Source organism: Phyllosticta citribraziliensis (genome assembly GCF_038025025.1).
Source record: "Phyllosticta citribraziliensis strain CPC 17464 chromosome Unknown J3D65scaffold_6, whole genome shotgun sequence".
NCBI classification, from domain to species: Eukaryota; Fungi; Ascomycota; class Dothideomycetes; order Botryosphaeriales; family Phyllostictaceae; genus Phyllosticta; species Phyllosticta citribraziliensis.
Genome location: NW_027117343.1, coordinates 1686884 through 1709507, shown reverse-complemented (window position 1 = coordinate 1709507; position 22624 = coordinate 1686884). Strand labels below are relative to the sequence as shown.

The 22624-nt window shown below is 55.2% G+C and overlaps 11 protein-coding genes across 11 annotated transcripts; 5 read left to right on the top strand and 6 right to left on the bottom strand.

Moving 5' to 3' along the window:
* Nucleotides 1-1104: 1104 nt before the first annotated feature.
* Nucleotides 1105-3043, top strand: J3D65DRAFT_377480 (uncharacterized protein). Its single transcript, XM_066795753.1, has one exon. It carries the CDS (start codon nucleotides 1260-1262, stop codon nucleotides 2886-2888), a length of 1629 nt encoding a protein of 542 aa, XP_066655497.1. The 5' UTR covers nucleotides 1105-1259; the 3' UTR covers nucleotides 2889-3043.
* Nucleotides 2897-4086, bottom strand: J3D65DRAFT_589546 (uncharacterized protein; the record flags this gene model as incomplete). Its single annotated transcript, XM_066797779.1, has 5 exons — nucleotides 3828-4086; nucleotides 3723-3782; nucleotides 3222-3676; nucleotides 3095-3177; nucleotides 2897-3049 (listed from the first exon to the last, which is right to left on the bottom strand). The coding sequence occupies exons 1-5, from the start codon at nucleotides 4052-4054 to the stop codon at nucleotides 2897-2899; spliced, it is 978 nt and encodes a 325-aa protein (XP_066655496.1). The 5' UTR covers nucleotides 4055-4086.
* A 573-nt stretch (nucleotides 4087-4659) lies between these two features.
* Nucleotides 4660-6293, top strand: J3D65DRAFT_552771 (general substrate transporter; the record flags this gene model as incomplete). Its single annotated transcript, XM_066797094.1, has 3 exons — nucleotides 4660-4828; nucleotides 4875-5176; nucleotides 5223-6293. 3 exons carry the CDS (start codon nucleotides 4660-4662, stop codon nucleotides 6291-6293), a joined length of 1542 nt encoding a protein of 513 aa, XP_066655495.1.
* A 1605-nt stretch (nucleotides 6294-7898) lies between these two features.
* On the top strand, nucleotides 7899-9694 carry J3D65DRAFT_625222 (kinase-like domain-containing protein). Its single transcript, XM_066800320.1, has one exon. The coding sequence runs from the start codon at nucleotides 7965-7967 to the stop codon at nucleotides 9285-9287; it is 1323 nt and encodes a 440-aa protein (XP_066655494.1). The 5' UTR covers nucleotides 7899-7964; the 3' UTR covers nucleotides 9288-9694.
* Nucleotides 9695-10011: 317 nt separating this feature from the next.
* Nucleotides 10012-11713, top strand: J3D65DRAFT_625219 (putative phospholipase/carboxylesterase). Its single transcript, XM_066800319.1, has one exon. It carries the CDS (start codon nucleotides 10413-10415, stop codon nucleotides 11466-11468), a length of 1056 nt encoding a protein of 351 aa, XP_066655493.1. The 5' UTR covers nucleotides 10012-10412; the 3' UTR covers nucleotides 11469-11713.
* Nucleotides 11714-12557: 844 nt separating this feature from the next.
* Nucleotides 12558-13165, bottom strand: J3D65DRAFT_603331 (uncharacterized protein; the record flags this gene model as incomplete). Its single annotated transcript, XM_066798200.1, has 2 exons — nucleotides 12558-12936; nucleotides 12996-13165. 2 exons carry the CDS (start codon nucleotides 13163-13165, stop codon nucleotides 12558-12560), a joined length of 549 nt encoding a protein of 182 aa, XP_066655492.1.
* Nucleotides 13166-13815: 650 nt separating this feature from the next.
* J3D65DRAFT_377443 (uncharacterized protein) lies at nucleotides 13816-15305 on the bottom strand. The gene is made up of 2 exons (XM_066795751.1): nucleotides 14791-15305; nucleotides 13816-14682 (listed from the first exon to the last, which is right to left on the bottom strand). Exons 1-2 carry the CDS (start codon nucleotides 15164-15166, stop codon nucleotides 14126-14128), a joined length of 933 nt encoding a protein of 310 aa, XP_066655491.1. The 5' UTR covers nucleotides 15167-15305; the 3' UTR covers nucleotides 13816-14125.
* A 1645-nt stretch (nucleotides 15306-16950) lies between these two features.
* On the bottom strand, nucleotides 16951-18503 carry J3D65DRAFT_377311 (uncharacterized protein). Its single transcript, XM_066795750.1, has one exon. The coding sequence runs from the start codon at nucleotides 18243-18245 to the stop codon at nucleotides 17067-17069; it is 1179 nt and encodes a 392-aa protein (XP_066655490.1). The 5' UTR covers nucleotides 18246-18503; the 3' UTR covers nucleotides 16951-17066.
* On the bottom strand, nucleotides 18409-19518 carry J3D65DRAFT_377451 (uncharacterized protein). The gene is made up of 3 exons (XM_066795752.1): nucleotides 19113-19518; nucleotides 18820-19061; nucleotides 18409-18761 (listed from the first exon to the last, which is right to left on the bottom strand). Exons 1-3 carry the CDS (start codon nucleotides 19203-19205, stop codon nucleotides 18572-18574), a joined length of 525 nt encoding a protein of 174 aa, XP_066655489.1. The 5' UTR covers nucleotides 19206-19518; the 3' UTR covers nucleotides 18409-18571.
* Nucleotides 19519-19602: 84 nt separating this feature from the next.
* J3D65DRAFT_625209 (Molybdopterin biosynthesis MoaE) lies at nucleotides 19603-21011 on the top strand. Its single transcript, XM_066800318.1, has 2 exons — nucleotides 19603-20123; nucleotides 20562-21011. The coding sequence occupies exons 1-2, from the start codon at nucleotides 19988-19990 to the stop codon at nucleotides 20933-20935; spliced, it is 510 nt and encodes a 169-aa protein (XP_066655488.1). The 5' UTR covers nucleotides 19603-19987; the 3' UTR covers nucleotides 20936-21011.
* A 780-nt stretch (nucleotides 21012-21791) lies between these two features.
* J3D65DRAFT_529449 (uncharacterized protein) lies at nucleotides 21792-22214 on the bottom strand (the record flags this gene model as incomplete). Its single annotated transcript, XM_066796660.1, has 1 exon — nucleotides 21792-22214. A coding segment is annotated over one exon (423 nt), but the record flags the coding sequence as incomplete, so codon positions are not given.
* Between the last annotated feature and the right edge of the window lie 410 nt (nucleotides 22215-22624).

The window sequence follows — 22624 nt, the reverse complement described above, 5'->3', positions numbered from 1 at the left end:
GAAATTAAGTAGGAGAAGGAGTAAGAGGAGGAAGAAGAGAAGAAAAAGAAAAATAGATATAAATCTATTAAAAAAGAGATAGAAGCCTTACTTAACTTATCTATTAAGACTAGCTATAAAGGCCTTATCTAAATAGACTAACTTTTTCCTTTATTTTCTCTATTTTCTTAAAGTACTAGGTATTATCTAACTAGCCCTATATAGCTAGGAAAGATCTTATCTAGTACTCTATTTATAATATAGTAATTACCTAATCTAGTTTAGCCTATATAACTAGGCCTATAGCTAAGGTTTAGAATAGAGTATAAATGAATTAATTAATTAATCAACCTAGTATCCATCATCTATCTTTGTCTATTTCGACGATACGCCCTGGATTGCGGTGATTAGTACTTAGTGCGAAACATCTTCCGGTCCTTACTCCATGATTTCGCTAATGTCCTGGAATTCAACAGCTTCACGCCGATGCCCTTTCCATCGCAACAATGCCTCGATACCTCTTCAAACCCTCCTGATGACCTTCCACATAATGGCGCGCGATCCGTGTCCATGAATTCCCACCCATCCGAATGAAAACTGTTGGCGCCTCAACTGCTGGCCCTCTCGTACCCACAACCTGAACTGTTCGCAGCGTAGGACACATGCCTCGCGCTCCTGGAGTATATGGTTGCTTCCACCTCTGGCTTGGTACAAACGCTTGGGTTGGGCTTCCGAGCGACGGTCGGAACAAGTCTCTGCGCACAACACCGTCGCCTAGGACCGCCATGCTACAATCGTCCCAATGGACAAGCGCTGAGCCATTGCCTCCACAATTTGGCGTCGGAATATCTGGAAAGCAGTCTGGGCTGATGCCTATGTCCACGAGAGAATGTATGAGCCGCCCTACCCGGGTCGACAGACCTTGGACGACCGCCTTGCTGCGAAAACATCCGGCGAGTCTTTGCATCATATTCGCCGCTTGATCGTACCCCACCCACGTGCCTTCTACGGCTCTCAAATACCCAGTACGGGCTGCCTTTCAAATCATCTCTATTTTTCAGCAAACAGGTTCCGCTCCATGTGAAAGCACAGCTCGTTCCCAAAAGTCGCGTCGGCCCGAGCCTCACCCCCATGTCCAACCCACCTACGGCCACCCCACATCTATCTCGGTGCGCATCTGTCTCCAACGAAGCCGCGTCAGGTCTTCGGCGCATCGCGCAGCAAGCCGGCCCAATCTCCAGGATGGTCACGACCGACAGACTTTCAACTTCCTCGACACCATGCCGCCAATCCGCTCATCCCAGCGCACTCCGCTTTCTTGCACTGCCTGCTACTCTCGTAAGGTAAAATGCAGCAAAGAAATCCCATGTCGCGAATGCACCAGCCGCGGTATCGCTCTCGAATGCCGGCGCGAAACTGTCCGAGTGCGCGGCCAGCTTCGTAGCGCCGGTCAGCCAAACCGAGACCTCAGCTACGAGGCTTTGCTTCAAGAAAATGCTCGCCTGGCCACCCTGTTGTCTCGAGACGGGCCTTCAAACTTCGTGGATCCTCCAGCGAGCGCCACCTTGGTGGACATGACAGAGCAGTACGAAAAGCGACTCCTCGGCGCAGTCAGTCGCTCGCAAGAGTCCAGAAGCGTCTTCCAAGAAAGTCATGTGCTTGTGCCGTCAAGAGAATGTAGCAATACCCTCCTGGAGCACGCCAACGTCTGGACATCGTGGCTCCATTTCGCCTTTTTCATTCCGGATTTCCGCCACGAGCATGACCAATTCTGGTCGCGGTTATCGGTCCATTTTTCGTTGAGCGCGGAGGATCCGCTTTGGTTGGCCATCTACTTTGGCGTCCTATCTTCAGCGCTCCTATTCATGGACGATGCGGAATTCGTGCTTTGCGACCCGCCACTCTTGAACCAAGAAGCGCTCCTGCGGAATTGGTACGACTCCGCCCTCTTCTTCTTGGACAAGGGGGATTTCATGCAGAAGACAAATGTTCGCGTTGTCCAAGCCGTGACGATACTCGGAATCGTCGCCACCAATATCGGAGACACGTGCCGCCATTCCAATCTGTGGGCGTGCGCAGTTCGCATGGCACAGCAGCTCAACCTTGGCTCCGACCACGAAAATCTTGCGCAGAGTGCAATCGATCGGGAAGCTCGTCGGCGGCTTTGGTGGACTCTGGTCATTTGCGAGTGGCTCCAAGTCCCTTGTAGAACCCCATGCATCAACGACACAGACTTTGACTGCGCACTTCCGGCCGACCTGGATGATGATCAACTGCAAGCGGCACATCCTGCTAGCAGACGAGGACCGCGCCCAATCCAGTATCACATTGCCATGAGCAGAATCGCCATTGTTCTGTATCAGCTTCGCTCGAAAATGCGCCTCAGACACTGGCGCGCTGCAGAAATCGCGCAATTCGTCTTCGCGGCAGACGATCAACTGGGCACCATCATCGGCGAGCTACCCGCGCACCTACAGAATGACGAATTGGAGACTCCCGCGACGCGAGAGCGAGACAGGCAGTTCCCGTGGATCCCATGGCAAAGAAAGAGTTTGGCAATGATTCTTCTATATTACAGGATCGCCATCAACCGCGTGCTACAGTCGCATTGGCTCGAGGGTTCAACAAATTACGCCCGGGCCAGATCCATTTGCTTGTCCTCCGCCGTTGCCATCACCCATTCAGCTTCAACAAACACGGAAAACTTCTCCAAGCTCCGTCCTTGGGGGCATGCGATGCTCGTCTTTTCGGCCACTGTCACCCTCGCACTCGAAGTACAAGGTGGCAACACGCTTTCTTCTTACTCGGAGAGCATAGCCCAAGGCAAAGAGTTTCTGGCCCAAGTGGAGTCACAAAACGAAGTCGCAAAGCAAGCTCTTCGAGTTTTGAACGATTTGATCGAAGACTGACAATTCATCTACTGACTGTACGGGAGAACACCAGCAAGCTTCAGCAAGGCTTCCGTCTCGTCTGGTTCCTCGTGCGGTCGCGTCCTCGAACATGGGTCTGGTTTTCCAAGTCGGAGTTTCTTCTCAGTGTGCTGGAAGATGTTGGCATGTGGCCAATGAGTCTACCATCGTCAGCTTCATTCTCAGATAGCCCATGGGCTACTTACTGTCCCCACTCTCTTCTCGTAAATTTCCTTCTTCTTCTCCAGATTCTCAGGAGTCGCAAAGGCAGCTGGTGTGTAGCAAATGTCTGTTCCATTAGCAAGCACCTTCAACGAGACAGGCGGAACTTACACATCACTGCCCGAGTGTTTTGCGACTCTGGAAGCACATTGTAGTGAATTGTCCTCGAGTCCCAAAGCAAAAGATCGCCCGGCTCAGCGCACACCTTTACCATTTCGCATCCGCGGTTCAAAAACCAGTCGACTTCCTCTGGTTGGAAGCCAAACCAATCTGTCGAACCCCACGTCTTTCTGCCAATCACTTCGTGAGCCTTGAAGAATTGCTCGTTCAACTTGCTAGATCCTTTGGCCACAATGAGACCGCCATCTTTCGGTCCGTTCGGTGCCAGGTTCAAGATTCCCTGGACACATTGCATGCCTTTGCGGAGAGGGCTTTGGTCGACATGCGGCCATGGTTCAGAAACAGGGCGTTCGGTAGTGGGGATGGTCAGGTTCATGCCGTCAAAAGAAACGAGGAGTTCATCCGTGCCCCACAATTTCGCAAACGTCTCGATAAGCTTCGGCTCCCTGAGATACGTCAACACCGGTACCCGAGCTGCGACTTGAGGCTCACATTCTGGCATCCCACATGACCTTTTCGTGTTGGACCGAGTAGCCGTGGTACATGCCGCCCCTATCACTGTTAGCTACCGAACTTACTCGATCGTTTTCAACTCACTTCATGTGCGCTGGGAGGTGCTCTGCATCCCATGTCGACTTGTCGTCGGTCTTGAATCCGTATGGAAAAGTTTCGAGCCATTGGAACATTCGGTCGACGTATGACTGAGCGCGCTCAGGAGAAAGGACTCCCTTGACGACGACGTAACCATCTTCGTACAACTGGTCGCGCCAATCGCCAGTCTTGACAGAGGTGTCAATGGATGGCTCGGATTCGTAATGAGGCATGATGGGAGCGGACTTCCAAAAGTGGCCTGGTATCTTCAAGGTGCTTATCTTCCACCACAACTCGACTCGTCGGCCTCACCTTTATGTATGCTTCCCAGGTCCAAGTCTCTACGGCGATTGCCACTTGGCTCGGTCGAGTCACGGAAGGCCTTGTCCAATCGTCGCATATCCGATGGGAAAGATACTACTGCTCCGCCCCACCGATTCTTGGTTGGCTGGACACCGTTCCTTGCGAGAATCTGGGGAAGCCGGCTCGGTCGAGCCACGGCCGAGTCCACAGGTGCCGCCGCAACACTTATCGATATCTTCTGTTTTGAATCTCGACGTCGCCTATTCCGAAGAAAATCGAGCAGATCTCTCCCCGCTATCCCAATCATGCAGTATCGCTATCTTCTCCATCCCACACACGCGGATTTTCGGTGGCATTGCTCCTTTTGTCGTCTCCATGTCTTGCTTACGCCTCCTCTCGCAATTGGTCAATTCGGGTGTTGCTTTACACCTTTTATAGAGCGAACCGGTATCCGCTTGTGGTCTGATGACCTGTGTCTTCAGTCTTGTCGATCTCCATTGTTTCGCCCAGAATGCCGGCCACTGCTGTCCGTCACATGGGACAGTTGGAGGGGCTTCAGAACAACACGAATCCCAAGTGGTGGCGAGATGCTGGACTCCGGCGCCTTGTCTTTTGGCAGAGTTGTATCTTGGTGTCGCAAATGACTGTCGGCTATGATGAAAGCGTCATTGGAAGTCTGCAGACCATGCAGCCATGGACAGAAGGTGAATTTGCTCAACTTGTCATCGGTCCCGCTCGCTAACGTCTCAGACATGGGAAATCCTTCTTCCTCGGATCTTGGCCTGATCACAGCCATTCTCTTCGTCGGTGGTGTTGTTGGAGCCTTTTTTGCTTCTTCTTTGGCAGACCGTTACGGTCGAAGATCCTCCATCGCCTTTGGATCTTTCCTCTGCATCCTCGGAACTGCACTGCAGAGTGCGGCTCAAGGCAAGGGCATGTTCATTGGAGGTCGGTTTGTGATTGGATTGGGGACGAGCTTCACCATCTCTGCTGGCCCAAGTCTACTCAACGAACTGTCGCATCCTCGCATGAGAGGACAAATCGCTTCCACAGTAGGTCCCCTTACAGCCCTCTGTCACTCCCACGCTGACATTCCAGTTCAACGTGCTCTGGTACGTCGGGGCCATCGTCGCGTCTTGGCTTACCTTTGGGACTGGCCATCTCACTTCAACCTGGTCCTGGCGCATCCCGTCCATTGTCCAAGGTGCCCCCAGCGTCTTCGTCATCATCTCCACAATCTTCATGCCCGAATCTCCGCGCTTTCTCTACGCCCGCGGCCGAACAGACGAAGCTCTCGCCGTTCTTGCAGAATACCATGCGAACGGGGACTACACCGATCCGCTCGTCACGGGGGAACTTTCGCAAATTGCCGCTGCTCTCGAAGTTGATCGCGTCAACGCAGCAATCTCATGGCGTCGCATTCTGGCGTCTCGTCCGAACCGTCGTCGGTTGGCCGTCGTCCTTGCAGTCGCCGTGCTGGCCCTCTGGAGTGGCCAGAGCGCCTTTTCGTACTACTTTTCTCAAATCCTGACCTCTGTCGGCATCACTTCCACGAATGCGCAGACTGGAATCAACGGTGGTATGCAAATCTGGAATCTATTTTGCTCCATCACGGGCGTCATTCTGGCCGAACGCATAGGCCGACGTCCCCTGTGGCTCATCTCCTTCGTCGGCATGCTGGCTGCCAACATCCCATTCACAATCGCTGCCGCCCGATACGCCGCCGAAGGTTCTCCTGCCGCTGGATACGTGACAGTCGTCTTCATGTTCCTGTACAATGCGGCTTTCAACATTGCATGCAACCCACTTGTGTACGCATATCCCGCCGAAATTCTGCCCTACAACATCAGGACCAAGGGACTTGGCCTTTTCCTCGTGGTAGCCGACGCGCTTCTGGTGTGGAACTCGTACGTAAATCCCATCGCGCTGGAGCGGATTGGATTCTGGATGTTTGTGTGCTACGCCGGCTTCTTGGCCGTCGCGATCGGAATCATCTGGAAGTGGTTCCCGGAGACCAAGTCAATGACTTTGGAGGAGTTGGCGGACTTGTTTGCCGATGACAAGGAAATCATTGGAGTGGAGTGCGGCAGCCAGAGCGACAAGGACGAAGGCAAGGTGACAGTGGTCCCGAAAGGAGATGTGCTTGAGGGAAAGAGGATGGATGAATGATATTGTCCTTATGACAAAACTGTTACGACCAAATCAAGATCTTCTTCAGCTGGATTTTTCGCGCAGCGGGTCGAATCGCAGCTGGTGGCTGAGGCCTTGGGACCGGTCTGGGCATGAGCCGACCGCCTGCGGACAGGCTTGACGTCAAAGGTGAGTGGTTGCTAGGTGGCGCATCCTCTTTCAACAGCACTCGATGACTCTAAGCCTTTGGCTGCCGACGGCGGTAGGCGACTCTACTCTTTGAATGAGGTATGAGACCTCCCAGGCAGGGCAGCCGTTAGTCAGCGGCGTGACGTCGCGTGGTTGCGATCGCCGTCACCGAGTTCATCGCATGCCCAAACCTTGAGGTTTTTCCATCAACGCCACGACTTCTGCTTTCGCCTCTTCTTCTCGTGGGCCTGTTCTTCAGTAGTCTTCCACTTCAACGAAGCTTCCTGTCGCCGAACGACCCCTCAACATACTACTCCCGTCTCCCCGTCACTCCTGTCTGCCGTTTCTTCGGATTTGCGCCTCAGGCAAGCCCTTCGACTCCGTTCCTCCATTTCCGCCCACGGCTCAGCATGCTTTACCCGCCGACACGCCTACAACACGCTCCACCCACAGTCTCTCAGCATCACCGACATCATCACAAACGACAAAACACGCATCCGACCTACCCTGCGGCCGGCTGCGGGCCCGTTTGAACACCCAAAGTCAACACCACTGTATTGGGAGTTCAAGCCAGACCCTGAATGTGATGCCATCATTATGGATTTCGTCGAAGGCGACACTCTGCATGAGACCTTGGGTGAAACTGATGCGGCGCACAAGGGCTTTGTCAAAGCTCAGTAGGCTGAGAGACTGGCCTTCACGAGTGCGCGCAATCAAATCCGAGTCCATCGGCCCTGTACATGGAAGTGCTTATCATGATCAAATATTCTCCCACTTTGCGGCACCTTTCCGGGTGTAGAGAAGTTTCGTGGGAGTTCCATGCAGGCGATGTTCGCCTTTCCGCCGCACCCATTGGTCTGCAAGTGTCGCACACCCCCCAATCACCCGGCGCGAAATGCTGTTCTCACACGCAATGAACTTCGTCCTGGCAACATCACTGTCCGCGAAGGTGAGGCTCTGGGCACCATTGACCGGGAATTGTCGAGATCTTGTGCGCAATACTGGGAGTGTGTCAAAGCTTGGTACAGGCCCGTCGTGTACAGTGGATGACGTTCTCAAGCCATCCTTTCTTGCTCTGGCTGTTTTTGAGCATACTCACGATATCATTTGGCATCGAAAACCGGCCGATAGCCGCACAAGACTCCCCCACAATGGTGCTCAGCATCTGCGAGAATAATAAAGAGAATTTGAGTGCGACAGCTGGGCCGAACGATTCGAGCAAAGCTCACGCCCAGGGGTCATTCTCGTCCCATTTTGCGTATTCTGACGGGACACAGCAGAAGTTTGTCGCGACATAGAAAAGAAAGGAGTTACAATCCTTGCAATTCATCGGCGACGTGATACGCCGCCCCCACTACATTGTTGCTTTCGTAAAATCTGACTCATCACAAGCAGGAGCTCGTTCTTAAGCGCCTGGATGTGCGTTTCGTCACCCGTTTCCTTCCATTTCTGGCTCATCTTCCTTTAAACCAATTCGAATCCGAACACATTCTATTTAGGTTGCGCCATCGAACGGCAGAAATGGACCTCGATAAGCTCCGGAGAGCTCACTTTTCTCGTGTCACTGACGAGTGGGCGCCCAACATGAGGAAATCAGAGATTCAAAAGTTGGCATCGTCCTACAAGGACGGTCAGCCATGTACTGTCAGCAACCGACTAAGAGGCTCGTACAATGTGGGCTTCCCCGTTCATTTCGAGGACGGCACGAAATGGTTCATCAGATTTCCCATCCCTGGTGGAGCGATGTGCCTAGAAGAGAAGTTTCTGTGCGAAATCGCCACGATGAAACTTGTTCAAGAGAAAACCAACATCCGGGTTCCCGCTCTGATTGCGTGGGCAACGGAAGGCGATCACCCAACTGGAGCTGCGTTCATGATAACAGAGTTTTTGGAGGGTAAAGCCCTTGGATATTGGAAGATTCCCGAGCTTCCATCCGACAAGAAAGAATTCGTGTATCGTCAGCTTGCCCAACTCCTTCTCAGTCTTTCAAATTTGAGATTCGAGAGAATCGGCTCCTGGACAATACGAGGCGAAAGTGAGACTTTGGCGCTCGATAATCGACCCCTTTCTCACGCCATCGATTCCCTCATCTTGGACGGAGTAGATGTCGACGCGATTCTTCCCGTTGATCAGACCTTCGATTCTTGCGCGGGGTACAAGACCTGTCTGGCTCGCATGATCCGCGCCCGCTTGGAACAGCAGCGTAACAGCATCTACGATAAAGAAGACGGCGAAGAAAAAGCATGCGCCATTCATCTGTTCGAATCACTCCTGTCGGACTGTGGCATCACTTGCTCTGGCGACGAACCCTTCGTACTTATCCACGGCGATTTACGCACGCCTAACATCTTGGTCGACCCAGATACCTTTCAATTTACCGGAATCGTCGACTGGGAGTGGGCTCAAGTCATCCCAATCGATTTGGTATTGCCCCCATTCTGGCTCACTGGGTTGAACGTCCACGAGCTTGCCATATCGGACACTGGCTCGTATTTTGAAGAGTGCGGTCACTTGATCGATATCATTGAGGAACTCGAAAATTCGGCAGACTATCCGCAAGATCACGGGCGGCTTTCAATAGCGATGAGAAGTGCAGTTCAAAATCCGATGAGATTCTGGGTTGCGATGTGCCTGCAAGACCCGTACAACTTTGAGCACATTTATTGGGAAAAGATCGACCCTCTACGCAGGCCTGCAGATCAGACTGAGGAGGATGTGATCGAAGATTTCCTCCGTGGACCATACAGACAAGCGGTTGAAGAACTCGTCGAGCGAAAGCTTGCCGACTTGGATGAATACCGCCGGGAATTTGACGCGTCTGATAGTTCCAAGCCTCAGCCTTGACTGCAGTGGACCTATTTCCCTTTGTCGTCTTGCTTTCCGTCGCTCTCCTTCTTACTTCCACGATCTTTGCGGCGACTTTGCGCCGCGCCCCCACTTCTCGTCAATTGTTTTGCTTCTTCTTCCGTCAAACCCATCTCCTTTGCGTAAGACTCTTGAGCCTTTCGGCTCTGGCTGTCTTTGTCGGGCATAGTCTGCGAGCTGTCAGCAACGAACATTTTGACTTGTAATCGAAAAGTTACCGAGGAGGTGTCTCGTATGGAAGATGACAATGGAATGGAGACTTGGGATCTTTGGTTACAAGAGTAAAGCAGCTGGTCGCCGCATTTTTATACAGGCAACAACTCCCTTCTTTAGCTCGGCCATGGATTTCCAGATATCCTTTTGAGTCTCAAAACGAAAGTTCCTGCATATACCTCGTCCAGTCATCTCACGCCTCGATGGAAGTCGTTCTGTTGAATCGTCAGCAAAGCGCCTTGCTACAGCCACTTTCGACATGGTCATCCGACAAAGATGTGAATTCCCCACAACGATTCCGGAACCAGGCAGTCGCTGCATATCCTTTCGAAGAATTCATGCATCTGAACTATCACTCCTGTATGATTGGTGTAAGCTGCAGTCCGTACTTTCGTTGAGGGAGGCGCAGAGCTTCGCTTGATATGCCGGACCAGTGCGAAGCCTCCTCTGGCCACTGGCGAGCTCCTGTTTGCCTGTGCCACTCGAAGCGCCTATGTATCGCTTAAAAAGATAGCCGCCACCCCATAACGGCGCCTGAATGGTCCACTGCTAATACAAGCGCCGCAGCGATCTCTCAGCCTCTCGATCGAAAGCGGAGAAGGTTCTGGGAATCAGTGGAATCGTGAGCGCTTCTTTCAAACTAGCCCCAACTACTGGCAGGGGTGGCAATCGAGGGAGCAAACCAAGGCGATAAATCACAGAGGCAAACGCGCTGGCTCGTGGTAAGGCTGCCTTCTCGCTGCAGTCGCCTTGCTGCCTGCTTCCGTTAAGCGCGCTTGTTCCTGATTGGCCGCACCCTGTGTGTGCGCACGGCGTTGGTTGCAATGACCATCAACAACAGTCGTCCAACTTCCCTCTGCTCAATCCTTCCACCACTGACTGCACCCAAAAATGGAAACAATGAAGCACCAAGATGCAGGCGACGGTCCTCCGCTCAGCAAAACCAAGCGAAAGCAGCTGATTTGGCCTGAACCTCTGATTGTCAACCCTACCGCGCCGCACACACACAGCATCATCCTCCTCCACGGTCGCGGTAGCAACGCCGAGCGCTTCGGTATCGAGCTTCTCAAGAGCCGGAATTCCAAGGACAGAACTCTCACCGATTGTTTTCCAGGAGCCAAGTTCGTCTTCCCGACAGCAAAGAAACGCCGATCTACTGCCATCAAGCGCATTCCAATCAACCAGTGGTTCGACAACTTCTCCTTGGACGACCCTTCCGAGCGACAACACCTCCAGTATGATGGCATCCGCGAAACCAGCGCCTTTGTTCATGATCTGATCGAGAAAGAAGCCAGCCTCGTTGGAATGTCGCATGTCGTCATTGGCGGGCTGAGCCAGGGCTGCGCGGCTGCGCTTCACGTGCTTCTCAATTTCAAGCCGAAGGAAGAAGGATCTGCATCGTTCGCCGCATTTGTGGGGATGAGTGGTTGGCTTCCCTTCGCCGAGAGTTTAGATCCGAGGGACAAAGACAAGAAGAAGGAAGACGAAGGGGAGAGCTCAGGTCGTGAGGACGACGACATCTTTGGCTCTGACGGCGGACACAACGATCATGGCGATGACGTTTTCGGTTCTGATGGCGAGCATGGTGAAAACGACGACGACGAAAACGAGAAAGACTGCGGTGAAACCGACAGCCTTGAGCTGCGCCAGCTGCGCGCAGTCAACATGGCGCGCGACATTGCCTCACTTCCGCCGCTTTCTGGAACGGACGAGGCCCTAGCCTTCGCCCGCACGCCGACCTTCCTGGGACATGGCAGAAACGACGAGAAGGTATCCATGAAGCTGGGTTCTCAAGCAAAGGACGTGCTCGAAGCCTTGGGTTGCAGGGTGCAATGGAAAGACTACGATGAGGGCCACTGGTACAAGGTTCCGGACGAGATTGACGACATTATGGACTTTTTGCGGACGGAGGCAGGATTTGGAGCGGCAGAGGCTGCGGAAGCCTGAGAGAGAACAGGATGCGAAAGGTGCTCTACTCGACAGTTGTCGCTTTATATCCCGAGGCTCTCCCTTGTGGCGCTTATGTAGCCACCGGGGCTCTGCGTGGCAAACATCGGCTTGGGGCCCATTATTTGACATAGAAACATGAATCCCTCTCCTGCACATACCGCATCACTTCATTCCCGTGGTGAAGAACTTCAGTCATTGTGGCCAGTGTCAAATCCTTTGGCCAGACAGTTCTGTACGGACAGGGCAATTTCAGCAGGGAACCGCTCGTTTGGAGCTTTATACCATCAACGGATACTTTTTCTGGTATATCATTACTTGAGCTTTGAGGCTTTGGTCACGCGCGCCGCGACGGTGCTGGCTTTCAAGTTCTCAAAATTCAGCCATGCTGCACTGTGCGCGGCTCCTCGTCGTGGAGGATAGATTCGGCTCACAAGTCAAACACTTCGTTGCTATCAACAGCTGCAAAAAAACGCCATTCCCTCGTGTCGTCTAGCATATTTGAGCGCCGTCATCGGAAAAAGCGCATCAGCAGCGATTCTGTCTCTCCCTCGCATCTTTTGCAAGCATCAGCGGCGTTTTTCTTCAAGGACTGTCTGTCTGTCACACTGGAAGTCTGCCATTGGTGCGACAGAGCAGCGCATGCAGTGAGTGCGCATACTGCGAAGCCGCAGTACACCAGTGCTGCACATGCTGCGCGGGCATTTATGTAAGGTCCAAAGGAGCGACAAAGGGGGCTACGGCACTTTTTGTGTACGGCGGCGCGTGATGCAGTAGCGTGCTGTTGAGGTGCTGCTGCTAGTTGTGTCTGCTGTGGTCCGGCTATGCAGGAACGGAGCAAGCTTTTCTTCCCGCTCGCTCGTCGACGAAGGGTGTTATGGTGGGATGGAGGGGCGGAAGGATCCGATGCGATGCACATGTATGAAGACCGACGGGTGGTTGGTTGGTTGGTTTGCTGGCCGGCTGTGAGACGTCGTTGCATCAATCCGTCCGTCGAGTCCGGCCTCATTCTTTGCAGAGATTTTCACTGCTTCGGTACAGCAGGTTCACCAGCAGTCAATTAAGCAATGTGGTAAGGAAGATTTTCACTCACTGCGACACAGACACGGGCACGGCGGCGGCAAAAGTATCGTCCCCTGTCAAGCTCAACGGCCATTGTGCCACCACGTCAAGGCAACCAACCTCTCGCTCGCTCGCGGCTCTCAAAAGCAAAGGACAACGCCCGCCAGCCTTCCTTACATCAATCATCGTTTTGCCCTGCGCACGCCGTGCTTCTCCCACGCCCAAAAAGCATCTAGCCAGCTTGCCTGACGACGGCACGACGGGAAGCCCGCTAATGTAGGCACGCGAACATGTCTCACTTCCACGCGAGGCGCCGCGCTGCGAGCTGAGGAATGCGACGCAACATCGCGGGGGACCGTAGCCGACGGCAACATCAACACCATCAGCGCTCCTACCTTCGTAATGGCTGCCAACCACCAAGCGTTTCGCCGTTCCTTGTTCGGGACAGCACCCCAACTTACTGACCTCCCCACCTCCGCGAACGGCGACAGCAGGAAACCCTTGACATCGTCCTCAACTGGAACTCCCGCCTGGTCGATTCGACGGCATTCTGTTGTTGGTCCGGAGCTCGTCGCCTTCCAATTCTGGCCATTTCCAGCACAGCAAACAGAACACCAGAAGCACGAAGACCACATGATGCGAAGCGCATGTCGCCAATACGGTCCCACCCCATCTCAGAAGCCTAGGCGGGCGGGTAGACAAGCAGGCACCTGCTCCTCCCTCCCTCCGGCGTCTCCTTGCTTCGGGGTGTCCACTCCGCCCCGCCCGCTGCATCTCGACGCTGGGGATGGCGCGATTGTTGCTTTTATTCCCTTCGGTCGTGGAGCAACAGCAGCAGCAGCAGAAGCCGTGGAAGCAAACCGCTTTAATTCGCATGGAGCAGAGCCGTGTGCGTAGAGGACAACGTGGGATACAACGCCAAACGCTGCGGCGAGATCGGCAAGCCGGTTTTCCGCCATCAATGGGCAGTGCAGTGGCAGGGAAGCTCGATCAAAGGGCTCGACTCTTGGTGGTCGTACTGAACACCTACTTTGCTGCTTCACTGCCCGTGCCGAGGCGCCGTGGCACTTGAGCGAGGGCGCCAAGTTCATGTTCCTGCCATTTTGAAAAGCGCCGGAAGGTGGGTTGATCGCGACGATACAGCAGGGCGTGAGCGTGGGGGTCTCGAACTAAGAGCTGCAGGCAGGTCAGTGAGCGAGTGAAGGGAAGAGCAGGAGATACACAGAGAAGAGGGGGAATAGGAGAAAGCTCAACTGCATCACCTCTCCCATCGTCGTCGATGGTTCGCGCGTCTTGTCCTGCACTTGGTTCGAGGAATGTTTGCCAATGGCTTAGGACGTCATGCAATTCGATCGGACTCTAGATCTCGACCTCGCAAGATTCCGCCCATGTCAAGCTCCGAGGGCGATTCTCCCGTCGCCGCGCCTTTTCCAATGGGCGAGGACCTCCTCACTCCTCGTTCCAAGCTTTCTCCCTGGCTCTGGGACCCCACCTCCACACGAGCCCGCCGCTGTTGCGTCACCACTGCTCGACGATCGCCCACACGCACTTTTGGCTCCCCTGGCTGGCGCTGTCTCCATCATCTTTTTTCTTTTTCATATTTTTCCATTTTCTTTCGTGTCTGCTGCGTTCAGGGGAAGCGGGGTAAGCAGGCTGTCAGTGATCGAAAATAAAAAAATAAAAACAGCGGTGTAGGCCAGTGAGAGAGAAAATGAAAAGTCCTGCATGTACGAGGACAAAAGGCGCGCAGACGCCAAAAAAACAAAAAAGAGAAAGAGAGAAAGGGCAAGAACAAGCAGACGACAACAAGACAATAAAAAAGAACAATTCCAATAAAAGCGATCAGGACAAGCTGTGGCTTGCTGCGCATCCTCTGCGGGACCCGAAGCCCGTGCTTCCTGTGAGTTGCTCCATCGAGTCGTTGTGTGGGCTGATGATGAGAGAGCTACGGCTGGTGAGAGGCTCAGGGCTCTTCCTCCTGGCTGGCGGCTGCTCGCACCCCCGTTGCCGCCCCGCTGCCGTCTCCACTGCTGGCGATATCTCCACACCAACCACGCAGCGCACATGCCATCGCGTGGCGGTGTGGACTCTGAGAAACGGTTCCGTGGCCAGTTGGATCGACGCGCTTTGGATGGATCGTGGTGTCCAAGGGCTGCTTAATCAACTTCAGGAATTGCGTCTTCACGGGGTTGGTTTGTGTGGTGGTGTGGATTTTTTCGAGTTGACATTTGCTTGACCCTGTGGAAAGAATGCTGCTCACCGCTAGACGGTGTTGGCTTTCTGATTCTGCCGATGAGCCAGCATACGGAAAACGCAGAAGCGACAATGGTGATGATGAGATGGTGGTGCGGTGGCCATACGCTCCCAAACAAACAACTCCGCCAGCGACAGCAACGTGAGGTGGCCGCGCCACGGAAAACGAGGCCGTTGCCATGTTGCGCTTCAGCCGTGTGCAACCAGCGGCTGCACCTGCCCCTGCTGGACAGTTGAAAGGTGAAACGGACGAGGCATGTTGGCAGAGATGAGAGATGGCTGGAGCGGTCGAGTATGTAGGCGTGTTGAGGCCAGGAGGTGGTCAAATGGAGATTGGAGATGGCTGCATCTGCGTGTGGCGTCGAGGCGGTCGGCTCTTGCATTGCCGTCGATACAGCTCACCACCATCTCACCATCATGGTTTGGTAGGCCAGTGCGAGTGTCGAGCGTTGGAGCGTTGTAGGGATGTGCCAAACATAGCACAAATATGCCGGTAGATGCAGGCAGGTGTATGTGCGATGGAATGACCTGCCATCATTGGTGGATCGAATTGTCAACAGCAACAACGGCCTGGTCTCAGACCTGCGCGGCGAACGCAAGATGCGGGATGCGAGATGCAGCCTCAACAGCAACCACGCATCCACAGAGCGCAGCATTCGCTGTCAGTGGTCGGCAGGATGAAACGGACGCTGAGCTTGGTCTATCTCAAACCCGGCCCGCCTGCGCCTCCCTGGTAATTCTCTCGTCAAGTCCAGACTCCAGAACCTGAGCCGCGGGTTACACAGGATGCACGCGCGATGATGGAACATGCCAGGAAAGCCAGCAGCCTGGCAAGCGGGCAGACGGGCTGCCATGCCGCCCGTCGCCAATCGAGAGAGCCAGGGCGACAAGGGGGCTGGGAGACGAGCCGACGGTGCGGTGAGATGCGATGAGATGAGATGGGCGAGGCGCGAGCCAGCCAGCCGACCCAAGGACACCAGCGATCGATCAGCCGGCCGTCCCAATCGCAAAAGACGTCGCAAATCCAACGAGCAAAGCTGATCGACCGCCGGGAAGAGAGGCGGCGCGTTCGTTCCGCCGACCGTTTTTGCGGTTGAGCCGTCAAGCCACGGAGACAGGCGACGCCCGCCCGCTGAGCCGCCGACTGGGATGCAGCACATCATATCACATTGGCGACGACGACCGCGGAGGAACCCCTGGCTCTCGCCCACACCGCTGCTCGCCAGCCGCCGTTCCGCGGACGGGCGTGCCGATCCTCCCATCCACCCCCTGCCCCGTGCCCTGCCTGGGCGGCGGGAGCAGGGGTGGTCGTCTCGTCCGGCGTCCAAGGGTCTGAGACGTGTGGTGCTGGAGGGAAGAGAGCGAAAAGAAAAAAGAACACGTCGGGGCTCGGCGTCTGTCGTCTATCGTCTGTCGTCTGTTTGAAAAGTTAGCTGGTTGTGGAGACTGGACGGGTGTCGTGTGGACTGCGCCTGCTGACCGGCCAAGTCGAGTGTGGACCCTGGATTTGGAATTGGGCTTGTAAGTGGAGAGTCAATATCGACCGTCCACCGGACCAGGTGGAGGGAGAAAAATTCGATTGCGTCAATGCCATCATGCGACGCTGGCGTTGAGGACGGGAGAGCAGACGGAAAAATAAGACGGACGGCAAAATTTCACAACAAGCGCGCGCAAGAAGACAAAAGCGTCCATGCAGATGGATAGATTCGTGCCAGAGGTCATCAATAAACACCGAAATGCGTCGTCTTTTTTCTTTCCGCCGTCTATGTGCGACCAACTCCAGAGTCTCTTCCTCCGCAAAGGGCGAAGGCTGCAGAAAAAAAGAAAAAAGCGAAATCAGCCGTGATGATAGCAAGCAATGCTTTTGGGTTTCGTTCGTCCACGCGTCCCGTCCGTCCAGCCGTTTTTCGTTTCTCCGTGACCATGACCGTAACCGTAGCCGTAATCCGTTATCGTGCAAAAGAAATCGTGGGATGCCGAGCGCCGTCAGACCTAGAGCCGTCTTTTTTTCGTCGTCCAAACACCAAAAGGGAAGTGCAACAAGGCCGTAAGAACCGAAAGACGCGCGCGAGGTGATAGACAGCAAACAGACGGAAAGGAATCAAAGCAACACTCAATCGACAGTGAACAAGCAAACAGAGCCGCCAAGCAGAAACCAAACACACAACAGTTGGGCTATATACAAACAGCAAAGAGGATATCTAGTAGAAGCGAACTATGCAAAGCCAAATCATGTCCCATGCCATCCAAACATTATCATGCGCCATAAACGAAACGACAAACTCATGGACTTTGTTCCGGCGTCTTGCCGCATCCAAACACTCGAATCACCGCCTCACGCATCGTGCTGCGCCTTCTCCTCCTCCTGCTGCTCAGCTTGACGTCTTGGTCTTCGTCAGAGGAACTCTTCGACCGCTCACTGGCAGCGCGCTCCCTCGACTTTTCCCGCTTCTCGCGATCCGATGATGTGCGACCAGACATGCTGCTCTTGCTGGCGTGAAGAGTCCGGCGGACATAGTGCAGCAGACCGGCGTCCTCTTCGTCGTCCGAGTCGTCCGAGTCCCACACCGAGACGGTCTGGTGCAGAGCAAACGAGGCGTTGTGCACGGGCGTCATGGGAGGCGAGAACTCCGAAGGGGACTTGGGGGCCGCCGAGACGGTAAAGGACGGGGTAGAGTGGGAAGAGCGGGGAGGAGTAATGTCATGGGCCTCGGCAATGGCGTTTTCCGGAATGCTCTCGGTGCACCGGCGACGCGATGCCGATGAGCGGTTGCTGCGGGTGGCGCTGGATTGAGCAGCCTGGCAGAGGCTGGGAATGAAGAGGATCTCGTCGGGGCGCGGCGGGCGAGGAGGGCACTTGCGCCGTTGAGAGGAAGAAGTCTTGGGGCGCGTAGGACTCAGAGGTGCCGGAGATGCGAGGGTTTGTCCTTCCCGCCGACGGCCAGAGGCGCGTTTGTTGGTAGGAGGGAATACGTGAAGAGTTTGGGAGCTCGTCTGTCTCCGAACCTCCTGGGGGCACTTGAGGGACTCGACGACGCCTTCAGTCTCGTGCGCCGAGTCGGCGCGATCCCGCTCAGGAAATCCAAAGTCGAATGAGCTCTGGGAGGAGCTGTCTTGCTTGGGCACGGGAAACTCGTCCTCTCCTTGGCTGGATATCATGTCCAAGGCGGCGCGGTTGTGACGGGAGTGACGGCTCGACTTGCTTGCCCGTCTTGTCCTGCGCTCCTTCAAATGCTTCTCGAGGGCGTGGTCCCAGTACTCGGCAGTGCTGGTAGGCGAGAGTGGTAATGCGGGAGATGTGAAGCGGTCCGACTCTGGAGTTGTGCACCTCTGGGTGCGTCTTCTTGTTGAGTGAGAGTCCATGTTGGTATAGAGAGAGGTAACCGGTGGCTGTGAAGTGGTGGTGAGGAACGGAAGCGGTTGGTTGGTGTCGAAACAAGGCACGATAGGCTGCTGGATCATATATGCGGACGGCGAGCAGCCAGTCAAGGGGGCCAAGAGACCCACTTGTTTACTCGGTCGTCCTTGTGGCTCAATGTTGAGCGTCACTGCCCGCGTTACCTGACCCTACGCCCTGGACTCTGGCCCGGTCGAAAATCAGGCAAATCCACCACACGTTACTTGGCCCTTGTCCAGTCCGAGCGGCATGGCCCGCCGGTCGAGACCAATCAGACGATCGAGGGAGCGCGTAATTTTGACGCTGTGTACTGGACCATCTCTCAGGCGTGTGGCGATCAAAGCAAGGGGACGGCGTATTGGCTGGTGCGTTCCTTGCGTGGGCAAGAAGCTCAAATGATGCATCGCAGAGCGGATGGGTGGCCCGCGCTGCGAGAAAGCAATACTGGTAGAAACTTTTGATGGCCAAAGCTCAACGGCGGATCTCTAGCATCGTGCATCGGGGAAGCAAGATTCGACTCCAGAAGAGATGTGGTGCGGGCCCTGCACCCAAGGAGCGATTGAGCAAACGACGTCGCACAACTACGAGGAATGAGACAGACGACTCCAACAACGTCCGAGACATTTCCAGAAAGCATACGTCCATGGGCCGCTGGTATACCTCATGCCTCGACAGCGAAAGGGTTTTTTCTCGACCGTTGGACCCGTTGGACTATCCATCGCGACGAAGCAGGGAACAAGGATTCCTTGCTTGCGTCCCGGACCCGCGCGTAGATCTCGCGGCAATCGGCTGACTGGCAGTATGAAGCAAACAAGCTGTCGGCGGTCGAGATCCCATGTGTTCAGTTGATACTCGAGCATGGGGTTGACGTCTCGAGTGACCTGGATGGTGGTTACCACATGTACGACGACCATGTCATGATTTGAATCAACTCGTTCAGCCCGCACGCAAAGAGCGACCAGAAGGGACGCTGCCATGACGTGCGAGCAAAGCCACGGCCTTGCAGATTCCTGCCACTCTTCCATTCTTGCTCGAAGGCGTCAGGTCGTCCGCAACGAGCAGGTCACGATGCCGTCGACGCTGACGTCTGAGACGGTGAATCAGATCTGAAGACCATGGCGGGCGTCATGCTCCAAGGGATCTCGCATCATGTATGCGACGCCTCGCAATCGAGAGTCGCAAATGTGATAGAAATTGAATTGGGGGAGGAGGTTTTCTGCCAGGGTCCACATATAGGTACGCGCCAGCCCCGCTACGATCGGGCCACCCTGGCAGAGGGTTGGGGGAGCGCGATCAAAGAATCCAGGCCAGACTGATTCAACCTGCGCAGGCCCGTCGGGCGGCTCTCTCCCGCTGCACGCTCTCTCGCCATCAAGACCGCCGACCGGGGAAGTTGAGTTCGTGTCCGGGGTTGTCGTCGCCATTGCGTCCGCGGTCGGTCCAGTCCATGAGACGCGGGATTCCTGCAATCACGACTCCACTTTGATGAGGTGGCAGCAGAAACAAAACAACAACGTTGTCGACGCTTCATTCCAGGAGACGACGGCGGAACCCGGCAGGATCTCTGTCGAGTCGAGGATGGGTAGTAGGTGGTGTTCAGAGCGAGAGTGAGAGTTGTCCAGTCGTCGGCCCAAAGAGGCCAAGCCGAGCCTCAGCCCCGCGTCAGCTCGCCCGAATCCGTCGCGCTGCGTCGTCTTCGTCTTCCAACTCTCCCTCTCTCTGTCTCAGACCCTCGTATCAACATTCTTTGGCCTGGTTGTCGGTGCAGCTTGACCGCGTACAAACGCAGGTTGCCGCTGACACGACCATGGCCAACCCTTCCGGCGACATGGTGCGGGAAGACGACGTCGTCCACGTCGAGTTGACCTACGACCCTTTGGACGCTGTCTCGGCCATGAACAGAGTCAAGAGCCCCAAGGCCGGCGCCGTCGTCCTGTTTGCCGGTACGAAATATTTTTTTCCGTCGTTCTTTTTCTTTTTCCTCATTTTCGTCCTCTTCCGCCGTTCCCCCCGTCGTCGCGCTCCACTCTCGTCCAGACCGCTTCGTCTGCCACCTTTCTTTTTCTGCCCTCCCGATGCCCGCCGCCCAAAAGGGGTTTCGTTTGTCATCCAACCCCGTGTTCCTTCTCGAACCCATCTTTGCCTCGATCGAGTCCGATTCCTGCGCGACAGACCCGGGCCGGCTGGCCGCTGGCAGTCTTTTTGGGCAAAGCAAAGCCAAATCGGCATCTCAAATCGAGAGACCCTGACGATAGATACCTGTCACTCTCGAATGTTGGCCCAAAAAACAATCAATTTCTCACTATTCCTGATTCAACGCCTCCTGCGTCTTCTTCCCCACTATACCATGTCAACAGCCCACGTCTAACCACCATCCAAAGGCACCACTCGCGATAACTTTGCCAACAAGGCCGTCGCCTCTCTCACCTACACTGCATACGTCCCTCTCGCCCTGCGCACCCTCTACTCTCTTGCTTCTGATCTCGTAAAGAAACACGACTTGACCGCCATCAGCATGACCCACCGTCTCGGCCCTGTGCCCATCGGAGAAGAGTCGATCCTCATCGCCGTCTCGAGCCCGCACCGTCAGGCAGCGTGGCGGGCCGGCGAAGAGGCGCTCGAGGTGTGCAAAGAAAAGGTCGAGGTGTGGAAGCTGGAGAGATTTGTTGGCGAAGAGGGAGGCATGTGGAAGGCAAATAGGGATGGACTGCAGGGAGTGTGGGTGCCAGACAAGAACGACGACGACAATCATTGAGAAAAAAGGGCGCGACGTTGAGGTTCGGGAATGCAGATGCAAATTTTTGTCGGCATTCGACAATGCCATTGTTTGCACTCGGCTGATTTCTGAGCCATGAGGTGAGCCGGCCATGCCATGCGCTGTCTGCCACTTCGACTGCGCCAAGACGTCTCCATCGACGCAGGAGGCTGCATTGGCCTGGAGAGAAATAAAATCTCTCCCTCTGCATGCTTCCGACAGCGCCATCAGCAGTCCATCCCGTTTCAGTCTTGGGGGCCTTGCTGCTGCTGCTTCGTAGAGATCATGATGCGGAGCATTTGACAGACCAGGGGAAGAAGCCAATGGCTGACGTGCAGCAGGCGGCTCGTCGGCAATGTAAGCAACTGCAGAGTGCACAAATTATCTTGTTCAACGCGGTACGGCGGTTATGCGCTAGCAAATTCTATTCTTGCCTGCTTCTGTGAGGAGATGCGCAGCCCGCGCCGCTCCCGTAGGCACTTCAGGTACCACCAAGGTGGCTGTCTGCTGTGGCTCCCGACCTCTTGGTCTGCCATTCGCGAATCGACCCCCACGAGAGTGTCGAATTTTGGTCGCCTCAAGTCCGATGTCGTCTGTTATTGTGCCGCTTGCAGCACTGGGCTTGGGGTATCGTCTTTTGATGGGTGAGGTCATCATCGCGTGATTCGGCCTGTTCAGCCTACACGACCATGTGTCCATCCACGCTCTGTCAAGGCTTCACCACGTTGTCCAGCATGTGGACCGGCTACCTCTTGGCGTCGTTGTGCTCCTCGCCCTCTGCGGCCTTTGCCTTCTCCAGCAGAGTGGCCACGTCCATACCCGTGGCCGTCTTGACAGCTTCCTTCATCTCTTTGCGTGCGAGTATACTGGCGATCCACTCTTCAATCTCCTCGTCCGACTGCTGGGTATCTCCGGTCCCGACGCGGTTTCGCACCTTGGCCCTCAAGTCCTCGACGCTGCTGACGTCCATGGCCCACATGGCTCCGCCGGTATACATCATGGCAACGCTGACAACGCTCAATGTGGCCAGATTCAGGGCTTCAAAAGCCTCAATGGCGCCATTGGCTTGGGCGTAAGTTTGTGTGTTTGGCTGGTAGAACTTGGGTTTGCAAGCAATGTATCGGCGGACGCGGGCGCGACGTGTGACGAGCTGAGTGACGGTCATGAAAGTTGCGCCTGCGCAAAAGAGGCCCAGCTGGCGGAGTGATCGGCGCGTCGCAAAGGCATTGGTGAGGGTGGACGTCAAGTCGGGTGTTTGTGGCTGGTCTTGGGGAATTGGCTGCGGCGGCTCTGCTGGCGAGGAGCTCAGCATGGCTGGAGGACGGACTGAGACTGGCTGTATGCGAGGATCGGGAGGAAGCGCTCCAATGCAGGTCGCGCGGCTTGTGCCCGTGGCCTGAGAACCTGCGGGGTACGGGCAGAGGGATCTGACGACAGTGGCCGAGAGGGCGGGGGATCAATGGCTCGGGGTCGCAAAGAGAGGCTGAAAGAAGAGCACGGCGGGACTGTGCAATTGCTGCGGTCAGCGGGCATGTGTGGAGTTCAAGTTGGCTGAGGGTTGGAGCAGCAAGCTATCCACGCCACGCGTGTTAGTCAGCAGTCTAGCGCGATGCGGCCCTTTGATTGGCCCCGCCGTTACCTCGACATCCACCCATCATGCACAACGAACATCTGCTCTCGCATCTCTGA